Here is a 27683-nt window from a genome sequence, read left to right as displayed (position 1 = left end):
GAAGACCGGCGGAGAGGCAGCGCCTAGGACCGCGCGGGGGTTTCGTGCGGCGCGGGGGAGAGAGTGAGGAGAGAGGGACGGGTTTTGGGTAGGCTGTTGGAGGATGGGAGTTTTAGGTCGGGGATTCTTCTGTGCGTGACCCATAGTATATAATGGGTCTTTTATTTGGGTCTGAACTGTTGGAGATAGCCTTAGACCAATGCAACGTCCTCTTACATGTTGCTGCTACCCATTCTTCTCGATTTGATTTGTGGGTTTTCTTTCTCCTTCCCCATGCCCCGCAGCCTATGTTCCAATTTTTTTTAGATAAGGGAACAAATTCCCGGCATCTACCTGCCCATGTTATCCATCATCATTGTCAGGTCAGGCTAATCACCTAGACAGAGCAACGAAGTGGACGTGCATTTCCCACAAAGAAGACAGTGCATTTCCCACGAGAACTTGAATGAATAAATTTCACACAAATCGGTTCAATTTTGCAAGAAAACAAAAACGGATGAATGTCAAAATTTCCAGCTTTCCTATCAAGGTTTAGGTTGTCTTTAAAGTAATGCTGTAGCTGATAATAATCAATTAGGTGTTGTATAAGATAGATAGATAGATGGATAAAAAGTGTGTATTTCACAATTCACTTTCACGCTAATAAGTTCGCTGGTGACGAGTATAGCTACGCTACGCTAATCCTATTGCCTGAAATTCCCTTGCTAACAAGCACGAGAAGCAATCCCTAGAGCTATGTCGTTCGTGCCAGCTTCATAGTCGGCACAATTCCCATCTCCAGTACTGGCGTACGTCTTTGGCCCTTTCTTCCGTTTCATTCTGAATTGTTTCCCTTGTTACTCGAGAGCAGCAGCCCTGCAAACTACTTCAGTCTAGCAATCCGAACCGAGACGATGGACGGGGGAGGAATTTACAATGCAAGCAGCAGCAATGTCTTTTGCTGGATCTTCGTCAGATAACCGCGTCGTCCTGATCAGAATCAGAGCTAGGAAGCTTTTCATGGTGGCCGCCCCATATTCTGACTCTCTCCAACGCCAGCGACGCCTGAAACCAACACACACAAAGCCACCCGGCCGATTATATTTATATATGTCTTCTTCTCCTCTGCTTGCATTCACAAAAAAAAAACAGATTGGTTGTCACCTACCTCTGCTTTCCAGTCGGTCGTCCAGACCATGTAGCTGAGGATGGCTGTCTGCAACGCTGTCCCGCAAAGCATGCCCGCCCAGATGCCCTGCAACCAACGATACAGTGCAGACGAATTCAGCCAGCAGGCGAAGAGGATCGACCACCATTGATGCATGCAGAAGCAGAATTGCAGATGCATGGCTCAGTAGTCAGTACCTTGACCCCGAATCTGAAGAGGTAGCCGAAGATGAAGCCGAGCGGGAGGCCGAAGGCGTAGTAGCAGCCGAGGTTGATGTAGGCGACGACGGCCTGCCAGCCGCCGCCCACGGCGACGCCTGAGATGACGGGCTGGACGCTGTTGAGCACCATGGTGACGGCCAGCAGGTAGGCAATGCTGGACACGGCCTTCTGCAGGTGCCTGTCGCCGGTGAAGATGGCCGGGAACTGCTCCCGCGTCGCCAGCACGAGCACCATGGCCAGCAGCCCGAACGCCAGCGACTGGGACAGCACCACCATCACCGCGTACATGCTCGCACGGGGCCGCCCGGACCCGAGCTCGTTGGACACGCGCACGCTGCATGGTCCACCGCTCAATTTCTTTCTTGAAATGAATGAATGAATGAAATAGGAGGGATACTCGTAGCTTTTTTTCATGTTAATTACCTGATGGCCGCGCTGAGGCCGATGAACAGCATCCCCTCCCACCCGTTGATGTTCATGCTGCTCGATGGATCCATCCGTGGTGCAATCCAAATTTATTATCAATTGATTGAGATGGAAATTAAAGATGGATGAGTAACGGTGCGACGAACCAGATGGCTATGGAGTCGACGGCGATCTCGGCGTCATCGAGGTGTCCGGTGAGCACGACGAGCAACATCATGTACCACATCTCGAGGCAGAGCATGACGGCGGATGCGAGCGAGAGCTTGATGAAGGCCCAGAGGTCGGTGAAGGCGGCCCTGGACAGCCCCGTCCACCCGTCCCGGCACCATCCCACGACGTAGGCCACCTGTGCGAGCGAGGTGAGCCATGACGACACGTCGTAGGCGAGCGCGGCCCCGGCGACGCCCCATCCGAGCACGGACACGAACAGCGCGAGGAGCGCGACGTGCGCGAGCAGCGCGGCGAGCCCGATCCACGCCAGCACGCCCACCTTGCTCTGCGCCTGCAGGAACTTCTGCGCGGGGAAGTTGACGGCGAGCGCGAACATCTGCGGGATGATGCCGCGCGTGAACGTCCCCGCGGCGGCGGCGATGCCTTCGTCCTGCCCCAGCAGCCGCAGCACGGGCGCCGCGTACACGTACAGTGGCGTGAGCAGCGCGGCGGAGGCGGCGAGCACGATCCACGACCGCTGCATGTAGACGCCCAGCATGGCCACCTGGCCCGCCCCGAACGCCTGCCCGCACAGCGTCTCCAGCGCGCTGCCCATCCCAAGGAGGAAGCCGAAGGAGAAGTTGGACACGACGGAGAGGCCGATGGCCACCGCGGACAGCTCGCGGTTGCCGATGTGGCCCGCGAAGATCTGCGTCGTCGAGTTGGTGCCGTACAGGCAGATGATGTTGAAGGCGATGGGCGCGCCGATCGCCCACAGCCGCCGCGACTCCTCCACGAACAGCGCCCCCGCGGCGCGCGGGGACCGCACCGACGGCGCGTCCCGTGTCGAGCCGGTGGTGGCGGAGACGAGCGCGCCGGCCTCGTCGTCATCGTCGCACACCGCTACCACCATGTCGGCGGCGGGCGGCGGGTCCTTGGGGGCGGGGCCGGTGGTGGCGGGGGCAATGCCGCCAGGATGGCGGGGGCTGCGCCTGGCGTGGGGGCTGCTGGTGTGGGCGACTCCCGTGCGCGCCACCACCGCCGGCGCGTCCCGTGCGTTGGTGGCGACGAGCGCGCCGGCCTCGTCCTCGCACACCGCTACCACCATGTCGGCGGCGGGAGTCGGCGGCGGGTCTTTGGGAGTGGGGGTGCCGGGGGAAATGACAGGATGGCACGGGCTGCTGTTGTAGAGCAGGCGCTCCGTGTAGCTCATGGCGGAGGGTGCGGGATGGTGAGCTGGGGGTGGAGGGGCGCCGCGCCGCGCGGGTGGGCGGTGGTGCTGCCACGCCCGCTCGCTCCCGTTTGCCTTTCTTGGCGTCTTTGCTTTTCTTAGCCTCTATAAAACCTGAATGCATGCGTGCGTGAATCTGAATGGATATACGGCAATCGAGAGAAGAATCCAATCTAATCCGATCGATCGATCTCTCAGTTCGTTACATTACGGCGGCCGACGTCGTCGTCTTTGCAACCGCGTGATCCCATGAAAAGAGGGATTTTTGCATTACTGTTACAGATCCAAGAGATGCATGGTTCGTTGCCTGGATTATTTTTTGCCTTTGCTGTTATGCTGCATTGGTACTATACAGAGTTAGAAACGCAAGACGTGTTACATTTTGAACTGAATTTGCATTCTAAGACCCTATCTTTTAGGCCTTGTTTGATGCACATGTATTGAAACGGATTGGAGTGGAATTAAGCTAAATTACATTCCAATCCACTCCAACACATATAGATTGAAGTGAATACACATGAATCCAACATAAGGCCTTAGGGTGAACAAGTTGAGCGTGGATAACATTCCCGTGCCACATATCACCAACACCTTCTTTTATCAAATGGCACACCATTTTTTCAAAACAAATCAGGCAGGAGATATGAAACACAAGAATCAGCTCAGATTGGACACGACAATAATGTCCATCAAGATCCGGCTAAGTACATGATAGCTCTTGGCAACCTAGCCGCCTCATCGAGTTAGCGATAAGTATCATTTGGATCCTCCAATAGCCATCAGAAAGCCTCCTTACACCAGAATAGCCACCACTAAGCAGGGCCACCCGCCACCACAGCGTAGATGTCACTTCGGAAACGCGCTTTTGCTGGCCACCTCCTTCCACTCCAGTCTCCTTGCTAACTTCACAGTCACCGCTGGTGCGGGGCCCACCAGACCGTCGTGCTCTGAGTACCGACTAGAAGCCATGCCATGTTTCACAATAGGGGTACCCGCATATCGACTAGTAAATTTATAGTCATGCGTAGGACTTCACAATGTTCACGTGGCTCAAATACTCAGGATTATACTGCTTCAGACAATATTCCCTGCGTCCAATTTGATGGTGCTCAATCATGTTCCTGGCAGTAGGTGTTATAAACGGGGGAGGAAGAAGAAGTCTAAAAACGAGAGGGAGAGAGAGAGAGAGAGAGAGAGAGAGAGAGAGAGAGAGAGAGAGAGAGAGAGTAAGCAGAGGTATCGGCGTCTCTTATAGAGTTATAGTCTTATGTAGCATGGAAGAAGAGGCCCAGGCTACCTCCTATATTTTTGGGGAGCAGTGTTCAGATAGGGAGAGAGGGCCTTCCATGTGGCGTGGGTCGCGGGGAGTAATGACGCATGCTGCTGCATGGCATGCTCCTTTGTGGGACCCATATTAAATTGAGGTCCTGGACCTACGTGGACTAGTTCCACCGTTAGGATCTATCCCTCCGCGGCTCCGTGTAAAAAGAATTTAAGATTTGCCAAAAAGCCAAGAGAAAATAATATCAACATCCATCTTTAAATATGTTTATTATAAGTTTGGTACAGCTCAGCTTTACTACGGAATCAGTTTTTAAGCTTATGTTTCATAAAGCAGCTTCACTAGTAAAGTTAAAGGTATTTCCGAAAAATATTTGGTAAAACAGCTTTTAGGAAAGACAATAGAGAGAAAGCTGGGAGAAACTAGTATTTTCAGCTTCACCTCGGTTCTTATGCTATGCGAGGAGCTGAAAAAACAATTTTTAGAGAGAAGTTGTTTCATTTGGACCTATTCGGCAGAACTAGCTGAAAACAGCTTTGTGAAAACGGGACAAATTGGTTTACGGCAAACATGAGGGGAAGAGGTTGCGCACAGGAGGTTCCCAACCGAGGGAGTACTCCTTGTCATGGGAATAAACTAGTGTGGGTAACGACTAACGACGATATAAAATTATTTTTATATAAATTTGATTAGATTTAAGTTTGTTTACCTTATTGAAAAATAAGAATTATATTTTTTAAGACAAAGAGAGTACAAATTTGTAAAGTAGGGAGAGCACGTAACTTTTATCTCCCCTCCTATTTTGCATGCGATTTATGTCTTGTTTGAGTCTCATGGACTAACGTTTAGTGGAAATGTTGTGTTGCGGTTGTCCGTTCGTTCCGATGCCGCGCTTCCTAGGCCTACGCGCTACCGGCCTAACAGGCCTGCTCCCATCTACAGCTGTGGGCGACGTACAGGACGGCGCGGGCACGCTGCTGGGGCGCTCGCTCACAAGCCCGACGCGCTAGGGGTGCTCGCTCAATCGCTGAGCGGGTACCGTCAGACCCTAGCGCCTCGGATTGGACGTCCGGTGCTAGCAAGTCCGAAAGTTTAGTCGTCTAAAGTTAAAAGTTAAACTTTAGACCATTTTAACTCACCATGTGGTCTAACCAATCTAAACTTTAGACCATATGTGTAGAGCTTTAAAAGTAGTGTAAAATTTAATGGCGAAACTTAGATCATGGGATCAAACAAATCCCTTAGACGCGGTAAACAAGGAGAATGAATGAAAGAGAAAAAAGATCCAGTGGAATGCCTATGCATGTGCATGCTATGCGTGTATCATTCCACCATCAGGCAGGCCACCGACTTGTCTTTGTACACGCATGGGCTCGCCATGGTACGTGCTGCTGCGTCATGGCTGCCGCCACCGCCACCACAGCCGGCGGCGGCATGCCCTGTTCCTGACTTCCTGTCCCGTGTGGCGCCCGTGTCATGTACCTTGGACCCACCAGTCAGCGTCATTCCCCACCCCCGCCGCCGCCGGGCGCCGGCCATGTGCGTTGCATGCATGCATCTGCGTGGACGCGACGAGCATCGGAACTCGCGCCCTCCTGCCCGCTCCACCTCCACTCCTTGGACTACTCTACTCCACTGGCCGCTCGATCTACTGCTTGCTATGCCCGCTGTTAAGCAATGGAAGTAACCGCCTTCGGTCATCCATGCAGAGCCGTAGAGGTATGCTAGAGCCGCCGACACGACGTCGTCGGAGGACGGAGGTTGAGCACCGCACCCCACCAGCCCACCTACAGTATATATAATTATATATACCCCGGGCGCCTCAAACAGCAGGAGCCATCTATGTAGCAGCCGGCCGGCCGCCGGCGAGCTGCTCGATCGATCATCTGGTAGGAGTATATACTGATTAATTACCTAGCTATCGCACAAGTACGCGGTGAGATGACAATGGAGCAGGCGGCGCCGCTGCTCGTCAAGAGGCGGAGCGGCAGCGCGGCGGTGCAGAGCGGCGACGAGGGGGCGCCCAGGACGTACGCGGAGGCCTGGGAGGCGTTCCTCCGGGAGGCGGAGCGGCTGTGGGTGATGGCGGCGCCCATCACCTTCAACATCCTCTGCCTCTACGGCATCAACTCCACCACGCAGCTCTTCGCGGGCCGCCTGGGCAACCTGGAGCTGTCGGCGGCCGCCGTGGGCCTCTCCGTCGTCTCCACCTTCTCCTTCGGCTTCCTCCTCGGGATGGGCAGCGCGCTGGAGACGCTGTGCGGGCAGGCGTACGGCGCGGGGCAGCTGGACCTGCTGGGCGTCTACGCGCAGCGGTCGTGCGTCATCCTCGCCGCGTCCGCGCTCCTGCTGTCGCCGCTCTACCTCCTGGCGGGGCCCGTGCTGCGCGCGCTGGGGCAGGACCAGGCGGTGGCGGCGGCGGCGGGGGACTTCACGCTGCGCATGCTCCCGCAGCTCTTCTCGCTGCCGCTGGCGTTCCCGACGCAGAAGCTCCTGCAGGCGCAGGGCGAGGTCGGGGCGCTCGCGTGGATCGGCGCAGCCGCGCTGGCGGCGCACGTCGCCATGCTCGCGCTCTTCGTCCCCGTCCTCGGGTGGGGACTCTCCGGGGCCGCAGCCGCCTACGACGTCACGTCCTGGCTCGTCGCGCTCGCGCAGGTGGCGTACGTGACGCGACGCTGCAGGGGAAGAGGGTGGGACGGCCTCTCATGGGACGCGCTCCAGGGGCTCTGGCCATTCGCCAGGCTCTCCCTCGCCTCCGCCGTCATGCTCTGCCTCGAGGTCTGGTACATGACGGTGCTCGTCATCCTCACTGGACGCCTCGACGACGCAGAGATCGCCGTCGGATCCGTGTCCATATGGTACGGCGCTCGACATCTCTTTCAGTTCGTTCGTTCGTTCGTTCTGTATATGATATGATCATCACCATCGCCATGCATGATCTATCTCAGCATGAACCTGAACGGTTGGGAGGCGATGCTATTCATCGGGCTGAACGCGGCCATCAGCGTGCGCGTGTCCAACGAGCTGGGCTCCGGCCGGCCGCGCGCCGCCAAGCACGCGGTGGCGGCGGTGGTGGCGCAGTCGCTGGCCATGGGGCTGCTGGCCATGGCGCTGGTGCTGGCGTACCGCAACAGCTTCGCGGTGCTCTTCACGGGCGACCGCGATATGCAGGCAGCCGTGGGGAAGGTGGCGCACCTGCTGGCGGCCACCATGGTGCTCAACAGCGTGCAGCCGGTGATCTCCGGGGTGGCCATCGGCGGCGGCTGGCAGGGGCTCGTGGCCTACATCAACCTCGGCTGCTACTACGCCTTCGGCCTGCCCCTCGGGTTCTGCCTCGGCTACCTCCTCCGGCTTGGCGCTCAGGGGATCTGGGCCGGCATGTTGTGCGGCACTGCGCTGCAGACGGCCAGCCTGCTGCTCGTCATCTGGAGGACGGACTGGGAAGCCGAGGTGAGTGACAGAGCCTCCCCCAAGTGCTGTCCATGGCTGATGATCAGCTGAGCTCAAGTGATCTGAACTGAACTGAGTCACGCTGCTGTGCTGCAGGCTGCGCTGGCGAAGGAACGGATCAGCGCGTGGAGCGGGGAATGCCGCCATGTCGTCAAGCAGCAGCAGCAGGGGGAAACCGGCAGCGACAGAGACCTCAAGGACAAGGAGGCCTTGGCTATGCGAGTGTGACATGCCACACGAGCAGAGCAAGGGACTCGGCCGTCCCGTGCTGGCACACTGGCACGGCCTGGTCCTCTCCCATGCTTCGTGTTCATTTTAGGCCGTGACCTCTAGACACGCGGAAAATGTAGGAACATGCATGCCACTACAACATGACAACTCTTTGCTTCGACGAAAGCATGGCCTACGGCACATCTGCACACGTCGGCTTAGAGTGTCTTTGCTTGTTCTCTTAGTCTGCTCGTGGCCTAGATAAATTATATTTTGTAGGTACCATTTTTTTGTGTGGAAAATTTCAATCATTTTTATAATTCATTCAAGATTAGATCAGAGGTAGCATAGTAATAAATACTATAAATTTACATCATAGCGTTGTAGATGTCCTGACGACTGACGTTCTATTTTTCGTACTGTGCTGGCCACACGAAAAATGGACCAAAATACGGCATCATTCGTGCCATCATGTCGAGATTCTAAACACGGCGTGTAGTCGTGTTCATAACATGTCGTATTTTAAGCCATGCCAAAAGGTCGTGCCATGACTCCATGTCCCAGCTCTAACCAAGAGCTCTTCCTCTATTTCGTTGTTCAATGTTCACCCCTACACTTGCTCATTCATCAGATCTAGAAAAGAGTGTACATGTTTATTGCCCGATAATGCGTTTGGTTAGGCACGCATTTCGGGTTGAAGCCCACTGACCCAACAATGAGTATTATTATACTCTCTCTATCAAGTAATAGAAACTTGTATCCCGATATCGAGTAGTGTCATATACTCTCACTAGAGGCTTGACTCGGCACCGGCAGTGACCCTCATGCTATCACCGCGAGGTCTAGCCTTGACTCGGTGGTAATAAATATCCCAGGCCTATCACTGTTGAATTAAAGAACTGATGATAGTGATGTCCTATGTTTTGGGATTTGACAGTCGGGTTTGGATCTAGCTAGCAGTGGTCAGTCCATGGATCTGAAGCAGTCAGTGTCTTGTGCAAGGTTAGGCCCCCAAACAGTTGTAGCGACTGTGCATAAAAAAACAAAACAGTTGTAGCGACTGAGCACCACGCTGACACACGTGATTCACAATAGCAAAAACAAATTCATGAATGCAAATTATATATAGTAGATCACCAAAAAGAAAGACAAAGATTTTACTATTTCCGATTGCAACTGTCAGATTGTAAGTTTTTTCGCAAATTAAAGGTAGGTTGATCACACTAAATAATGGTGTATGATTGTAGTACGTACGTACATCGATCGGCAACGAGATATATTGTATGCCGTATAATAAGTCGTCGTAACAAGATTACTGGCGACAGCCGACGACAGCCGCGCTGAATATATACCTCCTACATATGGGGCCAGACGGAGAAGGGCAGCGGGACGTCCTTGGCGATGGAGGCGAGGCCGGCGGAGAGGCTGGCGGCCAAGGAGATGATCTTGGACCTGCGCACCTGCTCGCACAAGTGGCCGGCGCCGGCGCCGGCGCAGGAGCTGATCTGCGGGCCGTAGGCCATCGCCGCCGCGAACACCGCGCCGGTGGCGGAGTAGAGCAGCACCTGCACAGCGACGTCGGCGGCAACCAGGACGTCCCGGGGATTAATCATGGGCGGCGGCGGCGCATCCTCCTCGTCGTTGGCGTCGCCGCCCTGCTTGTTGCCGGTGACGACCTGTAGGTAGATCGCGGCCACCTCCAGGATCGTCGCTGCGATGTTGGACCCTACAAGGTATCTGCATCCAATGCAATGCAGTGGGTGCAGAGAATGAACACAAATTAACAGAGATTATATTACTCGAGGAATATATAATGCATGGAATGGGTATATATCTTACACGAAGGGCTGGTAATCCTTGAAGGTGACGGTAGTGGCGGTGCCGGCGCCGTCGTGGAGGTCGCCGTAGATGGTGCACTCGCTGGCGGTGGCCATGACGACCGCCGAGGTGAGCGCCAGCGCCAGCGTGGACAGGCGGAACAGCAGGGTCACCACCTTGGAACCATTTGGCACCGCCGGGGGGTCGTCCATCACATGGCAGTCGGAACCGTACATGACGACGACGCACTGCACGCTGAGTCGCCGAGGCTGAGTAAATCAAGATCGATCAAGAGCAAGTTTTTGCGCTGCTGCTGATGACAAAATAAAATCAGAATGATATATATGGCGAGGTTTATGGGGATCATATATATGCTGCAGCGCTAATTGGAAAAGTGACAAGGACATATATATATATATATAGTAGGTATGATATGGTTATATATACTATACGATGTAAAATAAGGCAATAATTCGTATGGATATGGATGGATCCATTTACATATTTAGAACAGAAATTCGAGTACAACCTTCCCTGAGATACAGCAGGATATAACATGGGCGTGCTTTTGTAGATTATTAATCTTCATCTCTTCTCTTCTGTTGTTTCTGCTTGTATATTTTCTCTTAGTATGATATGGACACAGAATGTGGTTCTTGGTACATACAGTATCATTTTATCCTCCCAACCAGTTTCACCATTAGGGTAAAACAAAGGATAAGCCGGCCAAAAAGGGTCATAGCAGCTGTGATAAGCCCTAATATAACGCGGAAGATCCTCGTGACCATATATTATTATGCTCATGTCAAAAATCTATGCTGGGGATCATTTCCATCCATTCATCCATATGGCAGCCACCTGTCCCATTGTTGGTGCATTGTATATATCTCCTTTGATCAACAGATATCTTCGTGTTGTGAGCAATTGTGTGGGCTTGCAAGTTTGGCAGAGTGCCTAGACTCCTGAATGTGAAGCTGTACTCTATTCTATCGTGGCACAATAGCCATTTTAGTCCATCAATTATTACTCGAGGCTCAACTTTATCCCTAAACTTTTAAAACGGCCATTTAAGTCTTCAAACTATAGTTTTAGGCTTAATTTCATCCTACAACTACGAAGATGATCGTTTTAGTCCTCAAATTTTGCATTTTGGGCTCAATTTCATCCATAAATTATCGAAGTACATTTAACTCTTATTTTCAACTTAATTTTGTCTATTCAAAAAGAAAACTTTATATTTTAGACACAATTTCATCCATAAATTATCAAAATTATAGATCTGCTATTGTTTCAATATATTCATGTATTCTTAAAGAATAAATAGTGTTCGATGCAACTATAATTGCCCCCACAAATATCATTTAGTCGGATATATGTAAATGGTACCATTATAATGTAACATTAAAAATAATAGCTTGGAATTATTAATGGACACGAAAGAGTTTTTGGATGAATATTATTTTTCTATCTCCAATCGTTGGTGGCGTTGGAGCTAACCAGGTGCAACAGTGCAGCGTTCCACATAGAACATAGACAAAGTTGAGTTAAAAATAAAAGTTTAAAGAACAGAAAACACTTTGGTAGTTTATAAATGAAATTGAGCCCAAAATGCAAAGTCTGAGGACTATAACAATCATCTTCATAGTTTTAGGATGAAATGAAGCCTAAAAGTAGAGTTTGAAGATTAAAACGGTCGTTTTGAAAGTTCATAGACGAAACTTAGCCTCGAGCAATAGTTGAGGGACCAAAATGACTGTTCTACTTTCTATCGTAAAAAAAAAAAAACCTGTACTCTACTCTAGTGCTTAAATTACTGTCCTAGTTAGTTAATTAATCCCTGTATGTAACCCTCGTGCTCGGGGATTTACCTACCCTCTATCGTTTGACTCTCTGAGTCTGAGTTTTTTCCGTTGGGGGCCTTGAGTCGGAAAAAAAAAACAACTCATCTCTTGTGTCTATCTCCCAGTGTATGCCAAGTCGCTATATAGCACACTCAAATGACTACTGCTATATAAGATCAACAAGTTACTGGTGCCGAGTCTTGTCAAAAAATGAAGAATGTAAAAAAATAGATGCTCTTGTTAAGAGTAATTAAACACGATCAAGGTGTGCCTTTTATAATATAGAGAATAATCTAATATATTATCAATTATCAATGGACCTCCGTCACCGTTACGCATCCTCTAGCTAGTTGCGTCCACTCCAGTTCTACTAGCTACATCCAAGTCCAAGACAATAAGATGCATGGTACACGCACGCATCCCCCCACCTTCAAATTAAAACCAGTTAACCCAGTTGCCACCGTCCAAAGAAAAAAGAACAGACGGACTCCAACAAACAACTAGTTGTGTTTCGATCAGTCCACTGCTCCATCATCTATCCTCAAATGTCTTGTATGTTAATTTTTTTTTTACAGTTTGCTCATTTCTTATTACTGTCACGTGTCTATAAATTATATTCATCGTAACACAATATTACGAAAATACTAATTTCCAAGAGAGATTATATGCTGTTTTCATACGGAGAAGTGAATGCTCTGAAATTTGGAGTAGTGTTTTTAATCGACAATGAGCAACAAGTGGAGAGTGAAAGCCATAGCCACCGGTAATAATAAGGTTGCCATAGACAAGATAGGTATGACGGCAGTGTGAGATTACACCGAGGGAAAGAAGGGGAAGATGGAGATAGAAGAAATAATACATGCACACAACATCAAATTCCTTCTTGTGATTTCAGGAGTTTGTTACAAGGGTGTGCCACTTATATTGTGGCACCCGGTGTAGACCCTAGTAGGGTCACTTCTTAAGTTCTTAACCTTCAACCTGTTATGCGTATGGAGAAATACTTCTGAGGTTATTAGAGGAGGATTCACAAATAATTGGAAGAAGATGCTTAAATTAATTTGTTTTTTTTGTAATTTTTTTTTATAAACGAAATAAAAATGACTATATTTGTCTTAAACGAGTACGAGACCACTAGCACGAGAATGCCGCTAGCGTGCCTCAAGCTAGTAGATGTGGGAGTGGTGGTACGATTTGATGGACTAACTCTAGAGTGGATGTATAGTGAAGAAGAAATCAATATTACGTCAATATATGTACTTCCCGTTCAAAACGTGGTCTCGAATAAACGGTTGAGAAAGGTTCTAAAATCCGGTACCGTTTCCATATTCGAGGGTCTGTTGCCATTTCCATTTCTGAAAACTTGATAAAATCTTGAAAACTACCCTGATAAATGGATGAATAGCACTAATTCATATTTCCACTTTAATCCCTATGTCCACAATCTTTTTTTTTTTTTCAGCCAGAGCCAGGCAGGCAGGCAGCACGGTTCGTCTACCTCTCTCCTCTATCTAGCCCTACCATGATTTGGCTACCTGTGAAGTCAATGCCACGTCGGCATCACATCATACGGGCCAACGATCCCAACCAACCTGTGAAGTGACAGCCGCATCAGACTCCTCCGTCCAAGCGGCCCCGGCCCCACTGTCAGCGAACCGACTGCCTCCACGTGTCCGGCCCGGCCCCCGTGGCACCTTTCCGTTCTCACGGGGGAGAGAGAAAAAATAAAATACTACTAGTACCCATTCCTTTTTTTCCCCCGAAAAAGAAAAAAAAGGCGGGGTGGGGGGGCAAAGTTCAAGTACACAGAGGAATCCCATTCCTTCCAGCGGAAGATAGCGACTGACAGGTGGGGTCCGCGAGCAGCGAGGCCCACAGCTCGCTTGGAGGAGCTAGCCTCAGCTCGGTGGGAAAAAAGGCATCTTCTTTAGCCATCGTCCGTCTCCCTCCACTCAGGCGGGTCCGCTCTTGCAGAAAACCCCCTCCGGATCCCTGGAATCATGGAGCAGGAGTCCTCTCTTTCTCCAGAGGGAGGAGGGGGGAGAGAGGCGGGAGAGCAGAGCAAGCACCAAGCAGCAGAGGCGACGCGACAGGGGGAGGGAGCCCAGGAGGTCTCACGACTCCCGAGGCGATCGTCGGAGTCCCCCAGCCGTAATTCGTCCCCGGTACCGACTAATCTCCCGCTCCCGCTCCCGCTTCCGCTTCCGGTTCGATCCCGTGCTGATGCGGGCTGCTTGCCCAGCGCTTTAATCTCGTGGTGGGCTGTTCAGGCTGGTAGTTCGAGCACTCTCTTGCTTCGCTTCGCTCCCTGCCGCGCTGCGTAAAGCCTTCGCCTTGCACCGGCGCGATTGTCTCCAACACGATTGCATCTGGTTTCTCTTCTAGGTTCTGCGTAGATAGATAGATATTTTGCGTTGGCTACTTGGCGCAGATATTTCCGACTCTTCCGACTCCAATTACGGGCTGGTTCTGGTGCTGATGAGTAAAGTCATTAGGGGTTGGCTGCCTTTGTCTGCTGACCTTGAATGAAAAGAAGGCTTCTCGTGTTAATCTGCTAGGACGCTTGATTCTTTTATTGTTGTTGTTATTGTGATTCATGGCGGATGTCCCCAATCATTGAACTGTCAAGTCTGAACGGGTTAAAATCTCATGAAAGTAATGATGCCAATCGTGCCAGCATAGCTAGGAGCCATTGCACTGTTCTGTGTGAACCAACAAATCTGGGTTGTCTACAGCCACTAGGATGTTTGTTCGTTACAAATTTGCTGAATTTTCACCGGATGTAATTCAATTTCCATGGGTTTCGGTCAAAAGTTCCTGCCTTGTATTGTATCACATCACGGGGCCGAATAGCGTCCCCACCGATTATCGTGGTTCCTACTCCTGTAAACAGGTACTATCACTGGACTGGATAGAAGTCGTTGCTAAAGTCGGCTAGGCTGCAGTTTAATCCGTGATTTTTAGAATCATCTCCATTTCAGTACTACTTGGATATTGTTGCTTGCATGTTAAGCTCTTTCTGCACCATTTTTATTTATCACAAGATTTCCAATCCTTCTTGCATCAGCATAGGGTTTCTCTTTGTAGGGATATGAACAACGGAACTTTGGTTTTTAACGAAGCTAGAGGATAGTTTGGAGTAAGCATTTCATTCAGGATACAATGGGTGCCTGCTGCTGCTGTTCATCAAGGGCGTCTGAGTCTGATGGAGCACCAGTGCATATCTATGTATGTATAACCTGCTTTTTCTTACTTTTCATGTGAAAAGATTCCCTCAATTCTCAGCAAGTATTTTTGGCACCCTTACCCTTAACTGCAACGATAACCTGGTTTCTACCATGTCTCACAAGTCACAATGCTAGAAGTTGAGCAGCTGTATCTGTATAGAAGTTTTGTTGCAACAGAAGGAATTATAGCTGTATCTGTATAGACGTTTTGATGCAACAGAAGGAATTATTTTACTTGTAATGAGAATCTCCCTGTTGTTCTTATCAGTCCTTGGTAATCAGAAATACAAACCATGTCAATAATATCACAGTTGCTTTAATATACCTTATGTGATGGTCACTTACATATCCATAAGCAAAAAAGGGAGAAAGAAAAGAACATGACTGAAGCTGACTCAGCACTAGCCTTGTGTTTGCATCTAATCTTTTGTGCTGCAAAATTAACTTTCCTTTTGCATTATTCAGCATCGACAAAATTCTGAGGAGCATGAACCCTTGTCTTCAGCTGTTGGTGGACCATCTCCAACTCCTGCTATAGTTGCAGTTGACACAAATCTTGATACATCCTCTCTTGACACTTACCGAGCACCACCTGCACCTTTGCCTTATGATGTTTGCTTTGCAGTTGCACAAAATCCTGGTAAAGAAAATATTTGACTAGCTGTGAGCATGATTGATGATAATTAACCTCTAATGATTACTGATTTCAAATTCATGTGCAGATTTGGAGAAGTCAGACATTAAAATCAAAACTGACGGGCAGCAGTCCCCAAAAGTGGATGAATTTGAGTCATGCGAAAAAGGTGCCCCTAAGGATAAGGCTGATGAGGAGGATGTTTGTCCAATCTGTCTTGAAGGTTTGTTTCTTATGATAATCGGAACATCAACTTTTTACATTGACATGCCAGGATTAGAGCTGAAATACCGTATTGTTGAATAGTATCTTTACCCTGTCACTTTTTAACTTGTGGAACTTGATTCACATGTACTACTGAAATGCCATATTGTTGAATAGTATCTTTACCCGGTAACTTTTTGACTTGTGGAACTTGATTCACATGTAGTCACTACTTTTACTATAGTCCTGTATTCTTCTTGTTACTAGGCTTAAGAATTTTGGAATGCTAGTGGTCCTTTTAGTTGAAATATAAGTAAATTACTATTCTTAACTCTCATCTGTGAATATGCATTCAGTAGGATGAGACATGAAATGAATTGCATTTCTGAACTAGGTAGTTAAACAACTGCTGCTGCTGTGAATTGTCTTTGATAGATGTAATATGTATTTCCATCATTTCTTAATGTATTTGCATTCTTGGCATGTATGATATGCTCTAGCAGTTCAGTAGTTGGTAGATGCATATATAATGGAACCAATGCAAATGGCTTGGTACCTGTTGAAATTCTTTGTTGCCTGTTATGAATGGTGATTTGGACTGATGCATCAGCTGATGATGCCATTCTGAATTTTCCAAACCAGAAGACCACTTATAAGCTTTGTCTGCCCTTCCACCAGAATATGATGAAGAAAATCCCCGTTCAGTGACCAAATGCGAGCATCATTTCCATCTCTGTTGCATACTTGAATGGATGGAGAGAAGCGAGACATGCCCAGTTTGTGACCAGGTTAGCACAGCAGTTTAATTCAGTCGAAAGACTGCTACGGCAGTTCATGGATGCTTTTATATCGTAATTTCCTGTAGATATGGTTTCAGTTGTAACACGCTGCCACAGCAGAGGGGGTTATTTGCTTTTTTTTTTCTTTCCTTCTAAAAGCTTGATATGTAACTGTCTCTTGCAGGTAACTCTGATAGATGAGATGTACGCATAGCATTGTTGACCATGGTGGATCCATTCTTGGTGGCCCTGCAGCGGCGGTGCCCGTTGAGTTGGCTTGACGCTAGGATTCTTTTGGTGGGGGAAGTAAAAGCAGCAACTACTCTGCTCTTTGATTTTGTTCAATTCTGGTCTGGTCTGGACGTCTGGTGGAGATGCTAGTAGGTTGAGTTTTGGTAAAAATAATTTATAAAAGAAAAAAATGACATGAAATGTGCTAGAGTTGTCTTTACCTTGGGTGGAGCCTTGCTGTTTATGAATGAGAATGACAGCAGAAGGGTTACAGAAAGTGCTTGTTAAAGGTGAAAACCCTGAGATTTGCTCCCTGTTCTTCCTCTTGGTTTGTTCTGAATTTGTGGTGTGCGTGTGTTGTTCCTTTTTCGATCCGGTTTCTCAGAGTGAGTCAGTGTCTGTGTGGATTATCCATCATGCGCTGGGCAAGTGACAGGGAAATGCTGATTCTAGCATCAGGTTCATCTGTACAGTCAGTCCGAAATGGTGACAGGTACAAAGCAGGTTCTAGGCTTGTAGCATATGTATGTATGACTCCTTTGAGCAATCCAAACTGCTCGAGCTTCTTGTATGGTACTGCACATGCATTATGCATCCTCCTCCATCCATTTTGATTAGTCCGGGGAATTTCTTCGCTTGTCCTTGCTTCTAAAGCGACGCATGGCCGTTCTGTCCGGGCTGCTATTGCTTGAATTGAAAGGCATTTTTTTCCCGGACGGATCTGTAGGAGCACTTCTATAAGAAGGAGAAGCATGCAAGTATATATACATAATATATATGGCTAGGCATAGTTTGATCCGCTAGCGGTAAGTTTTCAACCGGTGTCGCTTTCGCTGACCACCGTGGCAGACGGAACAGGTCGTGCTACCCTCTGCCTACTGTTCGCATTACATGGATGCTAACATGACGCAGACGGCACACGCGTTGTGAATCCGGCGTAGTATGTGTGTGTCTGTATGCTTTGCTTCCAAAGCGAGAAGAGAGACGGAATTGTTCCAAGAAAACGACTTCGCCATGGTTGGTAGGGTGGGGTTGATCAGGCCAAAGCCAAGACCAGCCCCAGCCATGGGCACGCCATGACGCCACGCAAATTGCAGTGGCAGGTCGCTTGCGGTTCTTTTCGGAATAAATGCCGTCCTGAGCATTGGCACTGCCGCCCCGTAGTGTTGAGGCGCCGCGGCCCCTGCTGGCTGCTGCAGAGTCCGAGAGGAAGAAGGGGCCGGGTCGCCACCGCCTCGTCGTCGCGCAGAGCTCCCTCGCGGTCTCGCCTACCGGGACAGGTCGTTTGCCAGGTCAGGCCGCTCGTCGCCTCCCCTGCCACGTGGGCCCCGTTTAGCCCCGCCACAGCTCCGGCCTTGACCTTGGACACGGTCGCGAGCCACGACCAAAGCTTCGCCGTGGATTTTAATTATATAGCTGCGCGGGCGGCAGAGCTCGGCGCGACACGCGACCGCGTCTGCCGACCAACCACTGCGGGCCGCGGAGCATGGCCGGGCGCGACCGCCGCGGGACCCTGGCCCCGTCGTCGTCGTCGGGGTCGGGGTCAGGGTCGGGGAGGCGGAAGCCGGAGCACGAGCTGTGGCCGCGGAGCCCGGCGTGGTCGCGCCCGCTGTCCGACAGCGGCGGAGGCCGTGGCCGCAGAAGCAGCGCGTCCTCCTCCTCGTCCTTGGGGTCCCTGTTCCGCTCCATCGGGGTGTGGTTCAGCTCGCTCTCCACGTCGTCGTCCGCGTCCGCGTCCATGAAGCGGAGGAGCAGGGACGCCGCGCCGGTGGGTGACGCCGGGGCCAAGAAGCCGCCTTGTAAGAAAACTTCAACTCACCCCCCAGTCCGGGCCCTCCGCCATGGACGAGCAACTTGTGCCCTTAATCGTTGCCGTCCATTCTCGCTCTGCAATCAATTACGTGATGATGTTGATGGTCGTGGTCCATGGCGGCAGTGCCGGGGTACGCCGGGACAAAGACCTCTGCGCGCGGGCTGTACAGCGGCGGCGGCCACGGCAGCGGCAAGGAGCACCGGCCGTCGTTCCAGAGCTCCGTCTTCTCCATCGAGGAGATCCTCACCGCCACCAACAACTTCTCGCCGGCGCTCAAGATCGGGCAGGGCGGCTTCGGCGCCGTCTACAAGGGCGTCCTCCCCGACGGCACCGTCGTCGCCGTCAAGCGCGCCAAGCTGGTCAGTCAATCCACCAAGCTGCCTGCTGATTTCTTCAACTCTCAATCGACGGATGAAAACAATAAATTTAAATTCCGGGATGAATGATTGCAGCGGATGCAGAACCCTCACGTGGACGTGGAGTTCCGGAGCGAGATCAAGATAATGGCGCGCATCGAGCACCAGAGCCTTGTTCGCTTCTACGGGTACATGGAGTGCGGCGAGGAGCGCATCGTCGTCGTCGAGTACGTCCCCAACGGCACCCTCCGGGAGCACCTCGACAGTAAGCTACCACCAGCCATTCCTGCTCTGCTCACCTCGCAACCAACCAACCAAACCATGAAACCAAGCAGGGTTGAACGGGCGGTTCCTGGACTTTGGGACGCGGCTCGACATTGCCATCGACGTCGCGCACGCCGTCACGTACCTGCACATGTACTCCGACCACCCCATCATCCACCGCGACATCAAGTCCTCCAACATCCTCCTCACCGACTCGCTGCGCGCCAAGGTGGCCGACTTCGGCTTCGCCCGCCTCGGCGCCGGCCTGGGCGCCGGCGCCGCCGGGGAGGCCACGCACGTCACCACCCAGGTGAAGGGCACGGCGGGGTACCTGGACCCGGAGTACCTCAAGACGTGCCAGCTCACGGACCGCAGCGACGTCTACTCCTTCGGCGTGCTCCTCGTGGAGCTCGCCTCGGCGCGCCGCCCCATCGAGACCAAGCGCGAGATGAAGGAGCGCCTCACCGCGCGCTGGGCCATGGGCAGGTTCATCGGCGGCGCCTCAGCCGACGTGCTGGACCCGCACCTCGCGCGCACGCCCGCCGCAGAACGCGCACTGGAGATGGTGCTGGAGCTCGCGTTCCGGTGCATGGGACCCGTCCGACAGGACAGGCCCGCCATGAGCGACTGCTGCAGGGCGCTCTGGGCCATCAGGAAGACGTACCGGGACATGCTCGCCGCCGACGCCACGCCGCAGTTCTCCGACCGAGCCACCACCGCCAGCAGCGCCGCCAGCAGCGGCGACCTCTGGAGGATCTGATCGTTCCAAGGTTATGAATCCTGCTACTAGCTAGCTGCTAACTCATTTGGTTTGACTAACACTTAAGTTTGATGTAAATATACACCGGAACATTTTTTTCTTTTGCTACATTTCTCCTCGATTGCGTTCATCTGATGCTAAGCGTTGGACTCCATACGTGCCATCGATTAGTATTTTTCTTTTACACTAAATCAGTTAACAGTATTTTTAGCCATAGCTTATCAGCCAAACAAGTCCAAACAAATAGGACGATGATTATTCTTATTTTAGAACAGTTCTACCATTGTCTGATATGAAAGGGTTCACCAAGCTTTTCTAGTTATTCTTGTAGGGTTCTATCTCCAAGCTTGGTTATGAAATCATGCAGGGAGTAAAAAAAAAAAAAAAACTCGGCCTACGGTGGGCAGACAGCCACCGCAACTTTGTATTTAAGGAAGAAGACTTTCTCACACAGGCCGAGAAAACCCTCGAACACCGTGTCCCGCCTTTACACAGGGGCCCGTTACCCTATGAGTGGATCGGTCAGTTACCTGTGCTTTGAGAAAGTCAAGACAGACGAGGGGATTTTTGGTGGGTACCGGAAATTCTGCCCACAACGGGCCTTGAACTCCGGTAGGCGGGCAGAGGCCTTAAGCCTCACCTCCTGGCCAGTCGAGCCGAAGCTCGTCTCCCAATCATGCAGGGAGTAGGAAATGACTTTTTAATTTAGTTTGAGGGTGATGCATTTCGTTTGTACAGACATTACAACAGGATCATTCACGTGAACCTAGGACCAACTCTCTTATCTGTATTGATGAACTCCACGTGAACCTAGGACCAACTGATCGCATCTCCATCCCCAATTCTCACCGACCTATTTGTTTCGGCTGGATTGCTCGTATCTGGCTTATAATTCATGACTTAAATAATATTTTTCTCTCACACCAAATCAGCCAGCAGTACTTTCAATCATGGCTTATAAGCCAATCTAGCCAAAACGAACATCAATTTGCAACATTGGACAGCAATTTGCATCCAACACCTGTACGGCTGTACCTCACAGTTTGCATTCAACACCAGACCTGAATTCAAACACCTGCACTGCACCTAGATATTTATTCAGCCATTTCTCGTGCCTTGTTTTTTTGAAAAATTACAAGCTGCTGTTACCTACATACTTATTCAGCCATTCCCCGTGCCTTGTTTTTTTTTTTGAAAAATTACAAGCTGCTGTCACCTAGATGTTTATCCAGCCATTCCCTTTTGTGCTCTAATAGTAGAGCAGATGATGAACTCCAAATCCAAGCACCTTGCAGTTACAATGAATTTTTTCCCAACTGGCGCCTCTGAGAAAAGAATAGCTCGGCTTTAGCATCCCCAGCAGCACACCAGGAAACTGAAACTGTTCTGTCCACTCGGTATCTGTATCTCTTCAAACAAAGCCTCAGAGAACTACTAGAATTTCTATTTGTCTCAAATTGCAACATTCGTGAATGCAAAAAGTAAAATTCTTCAGGACGCAGGTGGAAACAGCAGAAATAAATGTGGTATCTTGGAGAGCCTGTTGCTCTCCTCGCCTGGACCCGTCTAAAACAATGTATTCCTTGTTATAAACAACAGTGCCTCTAAACCGTAGGTCGGGATAAACATCTTACTTAGGATTTCTCTAGTTCGCCCTGACGCAGTTGCGCCGCAGCCTCGTGGATGTCGGTGTCGAGGGAGCTCGGCGCGGTGGAGTCCAGCGTGGTGAAGACGAGGTCCAGTGGCGATGCAGAGGTACGGCGGAGTCGGTGGGGCTTTCTGTCGCTGGCAGCACCCTCTTTAGATCGGGTTAGGTTTTCTGTTCATGGGTCACGACGGCTCCGGTCAACCTCGTAGTTAGAGCCATGATCCCCACATATCTTTTATAGTGCTGTGCGACAGGGGCCCACCAACCATATTAGGGTTGGGCGCCCTCGATCAGGGCGTAGATCTAAGGGCTCAATAGACCGTTGGGCCCATTGGTGGAGATCAACTAACATTCTTCTCCTTGATCTCACTATCATCTTTCAATTTCATATCATTTACTTTTGTTCATTCCATTATAGATTAGCGCATAGAGCATGTTTCATCGTCGTGGTCAATTGCTGATAGATTTAACAGCTACAACACACCACTCTGTTCTGAAATAGATACTTAACTTTGGGCCTTCTTTTATCCAGGAATTTTAGCCTTTTCCTTAAACTCATGCTAGCTACATGTTCTCTGAACACGTTGGGTGGTAAGCCTTTTGTAAGCGGATCCACGAGCATCTTTTCGGTACTTATATGCTCAAGACTTATGACATGATCCTGGACTTTATCTTTCACAACATAATACTTTATATCAATGTGTTTAGCCGCATCACTTGACTTATTGTTGTGAGCATACTGTACTGCCAGATTATTATCGCAGTATAACTTAAGTGGTCTATAGATGTCATCAACCACCTTCAAACCGGGTATGAACTTCTTTAACCAGTTCACCTGCCCCGTTGTCTCATAACACGCTACAAACTCAGCATATATTGTGGACGATGTAGTAACGGTTTGCTTTGAGCTTTTCTATGAAATAGCTCTCCCTACGAGAGTGAATACATATTCAGACATAGATTTTCTATCATCTCCCGCATAATCAGAATCTGAATATCTCACTATATAGAGTGAATCAGATCTTCTATACATCATCATGAGGCTTTTCGTTCCTTGCAAATAACGCAAGACTTTCTTTAATAATTTCCAGTGTTCTGTTCTAGGATTGCTCTAGAATCTGCCAAGTTACCCGGTAACAAATGCCAAGTCAGGGTGCGTACATACTTGAGCATATTGCAAGCTTCCGACAACTAAAGCATATGGAACCATTTTCATTTGATTGATCTCATACTGGTTCCTAGGGCATTGAAAATCTTCATATCTGTCGCCCTTGACTATAGGAGCAGGTGAGGGACTACATTTGTGAATACTGAATTTCTTTAAGATCTTTTCTATGTATGCCTTTTATGACAGTCCTAATACCCCTTTACTTCTATCTTGATGAATCTCGATCCCTAGAACGAACGAAGCTTCACCAAGATCTTTCATATCAAATTTTGAGGACAAAAACTTCTATCTCCGGTAGTAGACTGACATCACTACTAGCAAGTAAGATATTATCCACATACAGGACAAAGAAGATAAACTTCCCGTTCTTAAACTTTGCATAGACACAATTATCCTCTACATTCTCTTTAAACCCAAAATTTCTTATTGTCTGATTAAACTTTAAGTACCACTGTCTTGAAGCTTGTTTTAATCCATAAATGGATTTCTTTATGTGGCATCCCATTCGTTCTTTTCCTTCTATGACAAAACCTTTCGGTTGTGCCATGTAAACATTTTCCTCTAAGTCTCCGTTGAGAAATGCCGTCTTTACATCCATCTGATGTAATTCTAAATCATAATGTGCCACTAATGCCATTATGATTCTGAAGGAATCCTTACATAAGACTGGAGAAAAGGTCTCATTGTAATCAATGCATTCTCTTTGCATAAAGCCTTTTGCCACAAGTCGTGCTTTATATCTCTCTATATTCCCTTGAGAGTCCAGTTTTGTTTTGTAGACCCATTTACAGCATACTATTTTGGCTCCTTTAGGAATTATTTCCATGTCCCAAACTTTATTAGCATTCATAGATTTCATTTCATCTTCCATGGCCTCAAGCCACTTTGATGAATGATCACTTCTCATGGCTTCTTTAAATGAGGTGGGATCATCCTCCATTTGAAATTCCTCAGTGTTGTATACTTCATAGTCAACAGGAATAACTGATTTTCTAACTCTTTGAGACCTTCTAGGGGCCTCCACATTTGGCACATCTTCTGTTTGAGACTATTGTTGCTCCCCTCATGTGTGGCAATAGGTTCTATAGGATCCTGAAGAATAGGTTCCTCATCATCATTCATTGTTGCCACAGACGAAATAACAACAGGTGCTGGCACCATAGTATCTTGCACTATTGGTGCGGCGACAGCAAGTAGTGAGAAAAATGGCTCATGAATCATTGGAGTGGGCGCATACACCCGCTTCTCTTTAAGGTCAATTTCTCGAGCTACCATGCTCCCCCTCATTATTTCATCCTCTAGGAAGACAGCGTGTCTCGTTTCCACAAATTTTGTATATCTGTCTGGACAGTAGAAACGAAAACCTTTTGACTTTTTTGGGTAGCCAATAAAATGACAACTTACTGTTTTGGGATCTAGCTTCCTAATATTTGGGTTAAATACTTTAGCCTCAGTAGGACTCCCCCACACACGTAAGTGGTTTAGTAAGGGTACTCTTCCTGTCCACAACTCATACGGTGATTTGAGCACCGACTTACTTGGTACTCTATTGAGAATATGAATGGCGGTTTTTAATACCTCCATCCACGGGCTCAACAGTAAGGTGGAGTAACTTATCATACTACGCACCATATCCATCAGGGTACGATTGCGTCTTTTAGCTACTCTATTTTGCTGAGGTTCGCCCGGTGTAGAATACTGGGCTACTATGCCATTCTTCTATAAGAACCTTGCAAAAAGGTCCAGGAACTTGGCCACATGGGGTATGCCGACCGTAGTACTCCCCCCATGGTCGGACCTAACTATCTTAATCTTTAAATTGCGTTGGATTTCAACTTCTGCCTTAAATATCTTAAATTTATCCAATACTTCTGTTCTTTCTTTGATTGGATAAATGTAGCCATAATGAGAGTAATCATCTGTGAATGTTATGAATGAATCATAACCATCCACACTCTTTACAGGAAACTGACCACAGATGTCTGTGTGAATAATCTATAAAATTCTGGCGTTTCATTTGGCATCTTTCTTAATTTTCTTTACATACTTTCCTTTTATGCATTCTCTGTATTGTTCTAAATATGAGAGCTCTAATGGAGGAAGAATATTATTCTTAACTAGTCTTTCTATTCTCCCCCTCAAAATATGGCCTAAATGATAGTGTCATAATTTTGATGATGCATCATGAGCTCTCTTATGCCACCATTTCCAGAGTACCTCTCTGTCACCAGCTACTTTATCAGCTGAGTAGCATATGTCTTTGAAGAGCCAGTGAACTGACTCTTTATTCTATCGAGGTACTCGGTGATGGTGTCACACTCTGGGATTGAGCCCACAATTGCATGCTCAATCATGTTCTTTGTCACAACCATACATTTCTCATTGGCAGTGACCCACTTCCTATGCTCAAGGTCATAGGGCATCTTTTGGGATGCAAAATCCCTTTCTCTTGTTGCCCAAGCGGCATCAGCCTCGTTTGTCTCCTTCACCGATGCCACAGGCTCTGTGGGACACGGTGAGGTGACTACCCAGTCCACCTCAGCCAAGATAAAGGCCAGGTCAATCTTTTTCTTCCACTCCGTATAGTTATCACCTTTGAGAGTGGGGATCTCTAACAATTGCATGTCTTGATTCCAACATTGGTCAAAATTAAAACATACAACTGTTCTTATACACTAATTCTACATCACCGTTGGGCAGAAATAGAATTAATGCATAAAATCATTAAAATTTATGATATTGTTATTAACAACGTTGGTCAGAAAATAACAACATCATAATCATGTTCGTGATACCCTATCAAGCCGCAATGAAGCTTTCATTGACGCATTTCACAACGCCATGAAAGAGGCGATTCATGGAATTCCAGTTAGTCAGGTTGGATCGACTTGTTACAACATTCCAGATCCGTTGACCCAAGGGACTAATCAAGTCGGCACTAGCCATCAAGAAGCAGCTCTAGCTAGTAATGGTGAAGTCCAGGCACTTCAAGGTTCATCTAAATAAACTCTAGGTACTACTACGAATCAGATATAGTACAATCCTGGACCGTCAATAATGCATGTGCAATAGTCGATGGGGAAAAGTCAGAACCAGATGATCAATTTTGGCACATCAGGCCACATACCATCGTCGGCTCAAAAAATAGCACCATCGATTCAAAGGATCCATAGAGATATAGATCCTTATGTCTATAATCAGAGACTTAAAGCAGTAAGCCAGCAGAAGACCCAGCAGATTGAGATTCCACAAGGATATCACTATGGCATAGATCATAACACTCTCCACATGATGCCAAATCTAGGATATCAGGGCACGGGGGATTTCAATCCACAGATAGGTCAGCAAGTATAGAGGAATCCAAATCCGTAAGCTGACGAGTTGTTGCTGAAGGTGACCGAGATGATGAAAAATTAGTTCAATCTGAAGCCAAAAGGGCTAACCTTTTCGTACAAACGCCCATATCTAGAGTGGTATAATTTGGTCAATCTTCCTACAAATTACAGGCTCCCAGAGTTCGCCAAGTTCATTGGTCAAGACAGTACAAGCATAATAGAACATGTTAGTCGGTATCTTACACAATTGGGCAAAGCATTGGTTGAGGATGCTCATCGAGTTTGTTTCTTCTCCTTATCCCTGTCAGGGCCAACCTTCACTTGGTTCTTGTCACTACCAGTCAACTCCATTGCCAATTGGGCTGACATGGAGAAGAAGTTTCATACATATTTTTACACTGGGACTGGAGAAAAGAAGATAACCGATTTGACAACCATGAGACAGAGGACTAACGAACCGGGCACTGAGTTTCTTCAGAGATTCCGGGAGACTAGGAACTTGTGCTTCTCATTGAGCTTGATAGATGATCAGTTAGCTGCTCTAGCCATACAGGGAATGCTACCAATGTGGAAAGAAAAGTTGCTAGGGCAAGGGTTTGACAACTTGGGTCAGTTGGCTCAACGAGTGATAGCGCTCAATAGTCAATTCTAGAGTATGCGTAGGGATACCCGATTCCAGAAGAGTACCACAGTAGCTGAAGCTTATAATCCATATTCGGTTGACGATGACTATGAAGATGAAGAGGAAGAGGTTGCTGTAGCTAAATGGAATTAGGGCAAGATGATAGTGATGGTGCCAAATCCTTGGGGAAGAGGAGTTGAGGGGAGTTATGACTTTGATGTTACCAAATCGGACAAGCTCTTCAATTTCTTGCTTGAGAACGGGTAGATCAAGTTGCCCGATGGTCATGTCATGTTGCCCCCTGATCAGTTGAAGAACAAGAAGTTCTACAAATTCTATAACGCTACTTCTCATTCCACTAATGAATGCAGAATCTTCAGGTAGCATATACAGAGAGCTATTTAGCAAGGGAGACTCAAGTTTGATATGCCTCGGAAGATGAAAGTTAATGATAATCCTTTCCCAGGGGATCAAAATATGGTTGATGTTGGGCTATTCAGAGGAAAAACTAAGGTTCTAACATCGACCAAATCAAGAGAAGCTGGAACAGTTGATCCCAGGATGCAAATATCGGCCGATGAATACAGAGAGATTAGAAAATATCATGCCGAACAAAAGAGCCGGTACGAGTAGGGGAAGACATCGAAAGCAGAGACATCAAATCCATGGGTCACATCTTGAATCTTGTTGAATAAGTGGCAGTGGTAGAAAGAAAAGGATTATCAGCAATGGTTAAAGGATCAAGAATACCAGCGTCAACTAGAAGGAGAGAGGTATGAAAGGAGGCAAGCCAAATCGCACTGGAATTGTCCTTTCTTCAGATACTGCTAGAATGAAGGTTTGAAGTTGCCTACTAGACATGACTG

The 27683-nt window shown here is 48.6% G+C and overlaps 5 protein-coding genes across 5 annotated transcripts; 3 read left to right on the top strand and 2 right to left on the bottom strand.

Moving 5' to 3' along the window:
* Positions 1–604: 604 nt before the first annotated feature.
* Positions 605–3168, bottom strand: LOC136475215 (protein DETOXIFICATION 35-like). Its single transcript, XM_066472767.1, has 5 exons — positions 1941–3168; positions 1792–1848; positions 1345–1702; positions 1148–1234; positions 605–1044 (listed from the first exon to the last, which is right to left on the bottom strand). The coding sequence occupies exons 1-5, from the start codon at positions 3155–3157 to the stop codon at positions 952–954; spliced, it is 1812 nt and encodes a 603-aa protein (XP_066328864.1). The 5' UTR covers positions 3158–3168; the 3' UTR covers positions 605–951.
* A 3230-nt stretch (positions 3169–6398) lies between these two features.
* LOC136470746 (protein DETOXIFICATION 35-like) lies at positions 6399–8135 on the top strand. Its single transcript, XM_066468483.1, has 3 exons — positions 6399–7315; positions 7406–7907; positions 8004–8135. Exons 1-3 carry the CDS (start codon positions 6399–6401, stop codon positions 8133–8135), a joined length of 1551 nt encoding a protein of 516 aa, XP_066324580.1.
* A 1337-nt stretch (positions 8136–9472) lies between these two features.
* On the bottom strand, positions 9473–10171 carry LOC136470745 (CASP-like protein 1U2). The gene is made up of 2 exons (XM_066468482.1): positions 9957–10171; positions 9473–9854 (listed from the first exon to the last, which is right to left on the bottom strand). Exons 1-2 carry the CDS (start codon positions 10169–10171, stop codon positions 9473–9475), a joined length of 597 nt encoding a protein of 198 aa, XP_066324579.1.
* Positions 10172–13783: 3612 nt separating this feature from the next.
* LOC136478388 (probable E3 ubiquitin-protein ligase RHB1A) lies at positions 13784–17214 on the top strand. The gene is made up of 6 exons (XM_066476829.1): positions 13784–13941; positions 14864–15004; positions 15469–15643; positions 15726–15860; positions 16520–16629; positions 16805–17214. The coding sequence occupies exons 2-6, from the start codon at positions 14939–14941 to the stop codon at positions 16832–16834; spliced, it is 516 nt and encodes a 171-aa protein (XP_066332926.1). The 5' UTR covers positions 13784–13941; positions 14864–14938; the 3' UTR covers positions 16835–17214.
* Positions 17215–18011: 797 nt separating this feature from the next.
* LOC136478387 (calmodulin-binding receptor-like cytoplasmic kinase 2) lies at positions 18012–20238 on the top strand. Its single transcript, XM_066476828.1, has 4 exons — positions 18012–18650; positions 18788–19023; positions 19117–19285; positions 19356–20238. Exons 1-4 carry the CDS (start codon positions 18338–18340, stop codon positions 20042–20044), a joined length of 1407 nt encoding a protein of 468 aa, XP_066332925.1. The 5' UTR covers positions 18012–18337; the 3' UTR covers positions 20045–20238.
* Positions 20239–27683: the final 7445 nt, after the last annotated feature.

Source organism: Miscanthus floridulus, chromosome 8, assembly GCF_019320115.1.
Source record: "Miscanthus floridulus cultivar M001 chromosome 8, ASM1932011v1, whole genome shotgun sequence".
In the NCBI taxonomy this organism is placed as follows: Eukaryota; Viridiplantae; Streptophyta; class Magnoliopsida; order Poales; family Poaceae; genus Miscanthus; species Miscanthus floridulus.
Note: the sequence above shows the minus strand (reverse complement) of the source record. Positions and strands in the feature narration are given on the sequence as shown.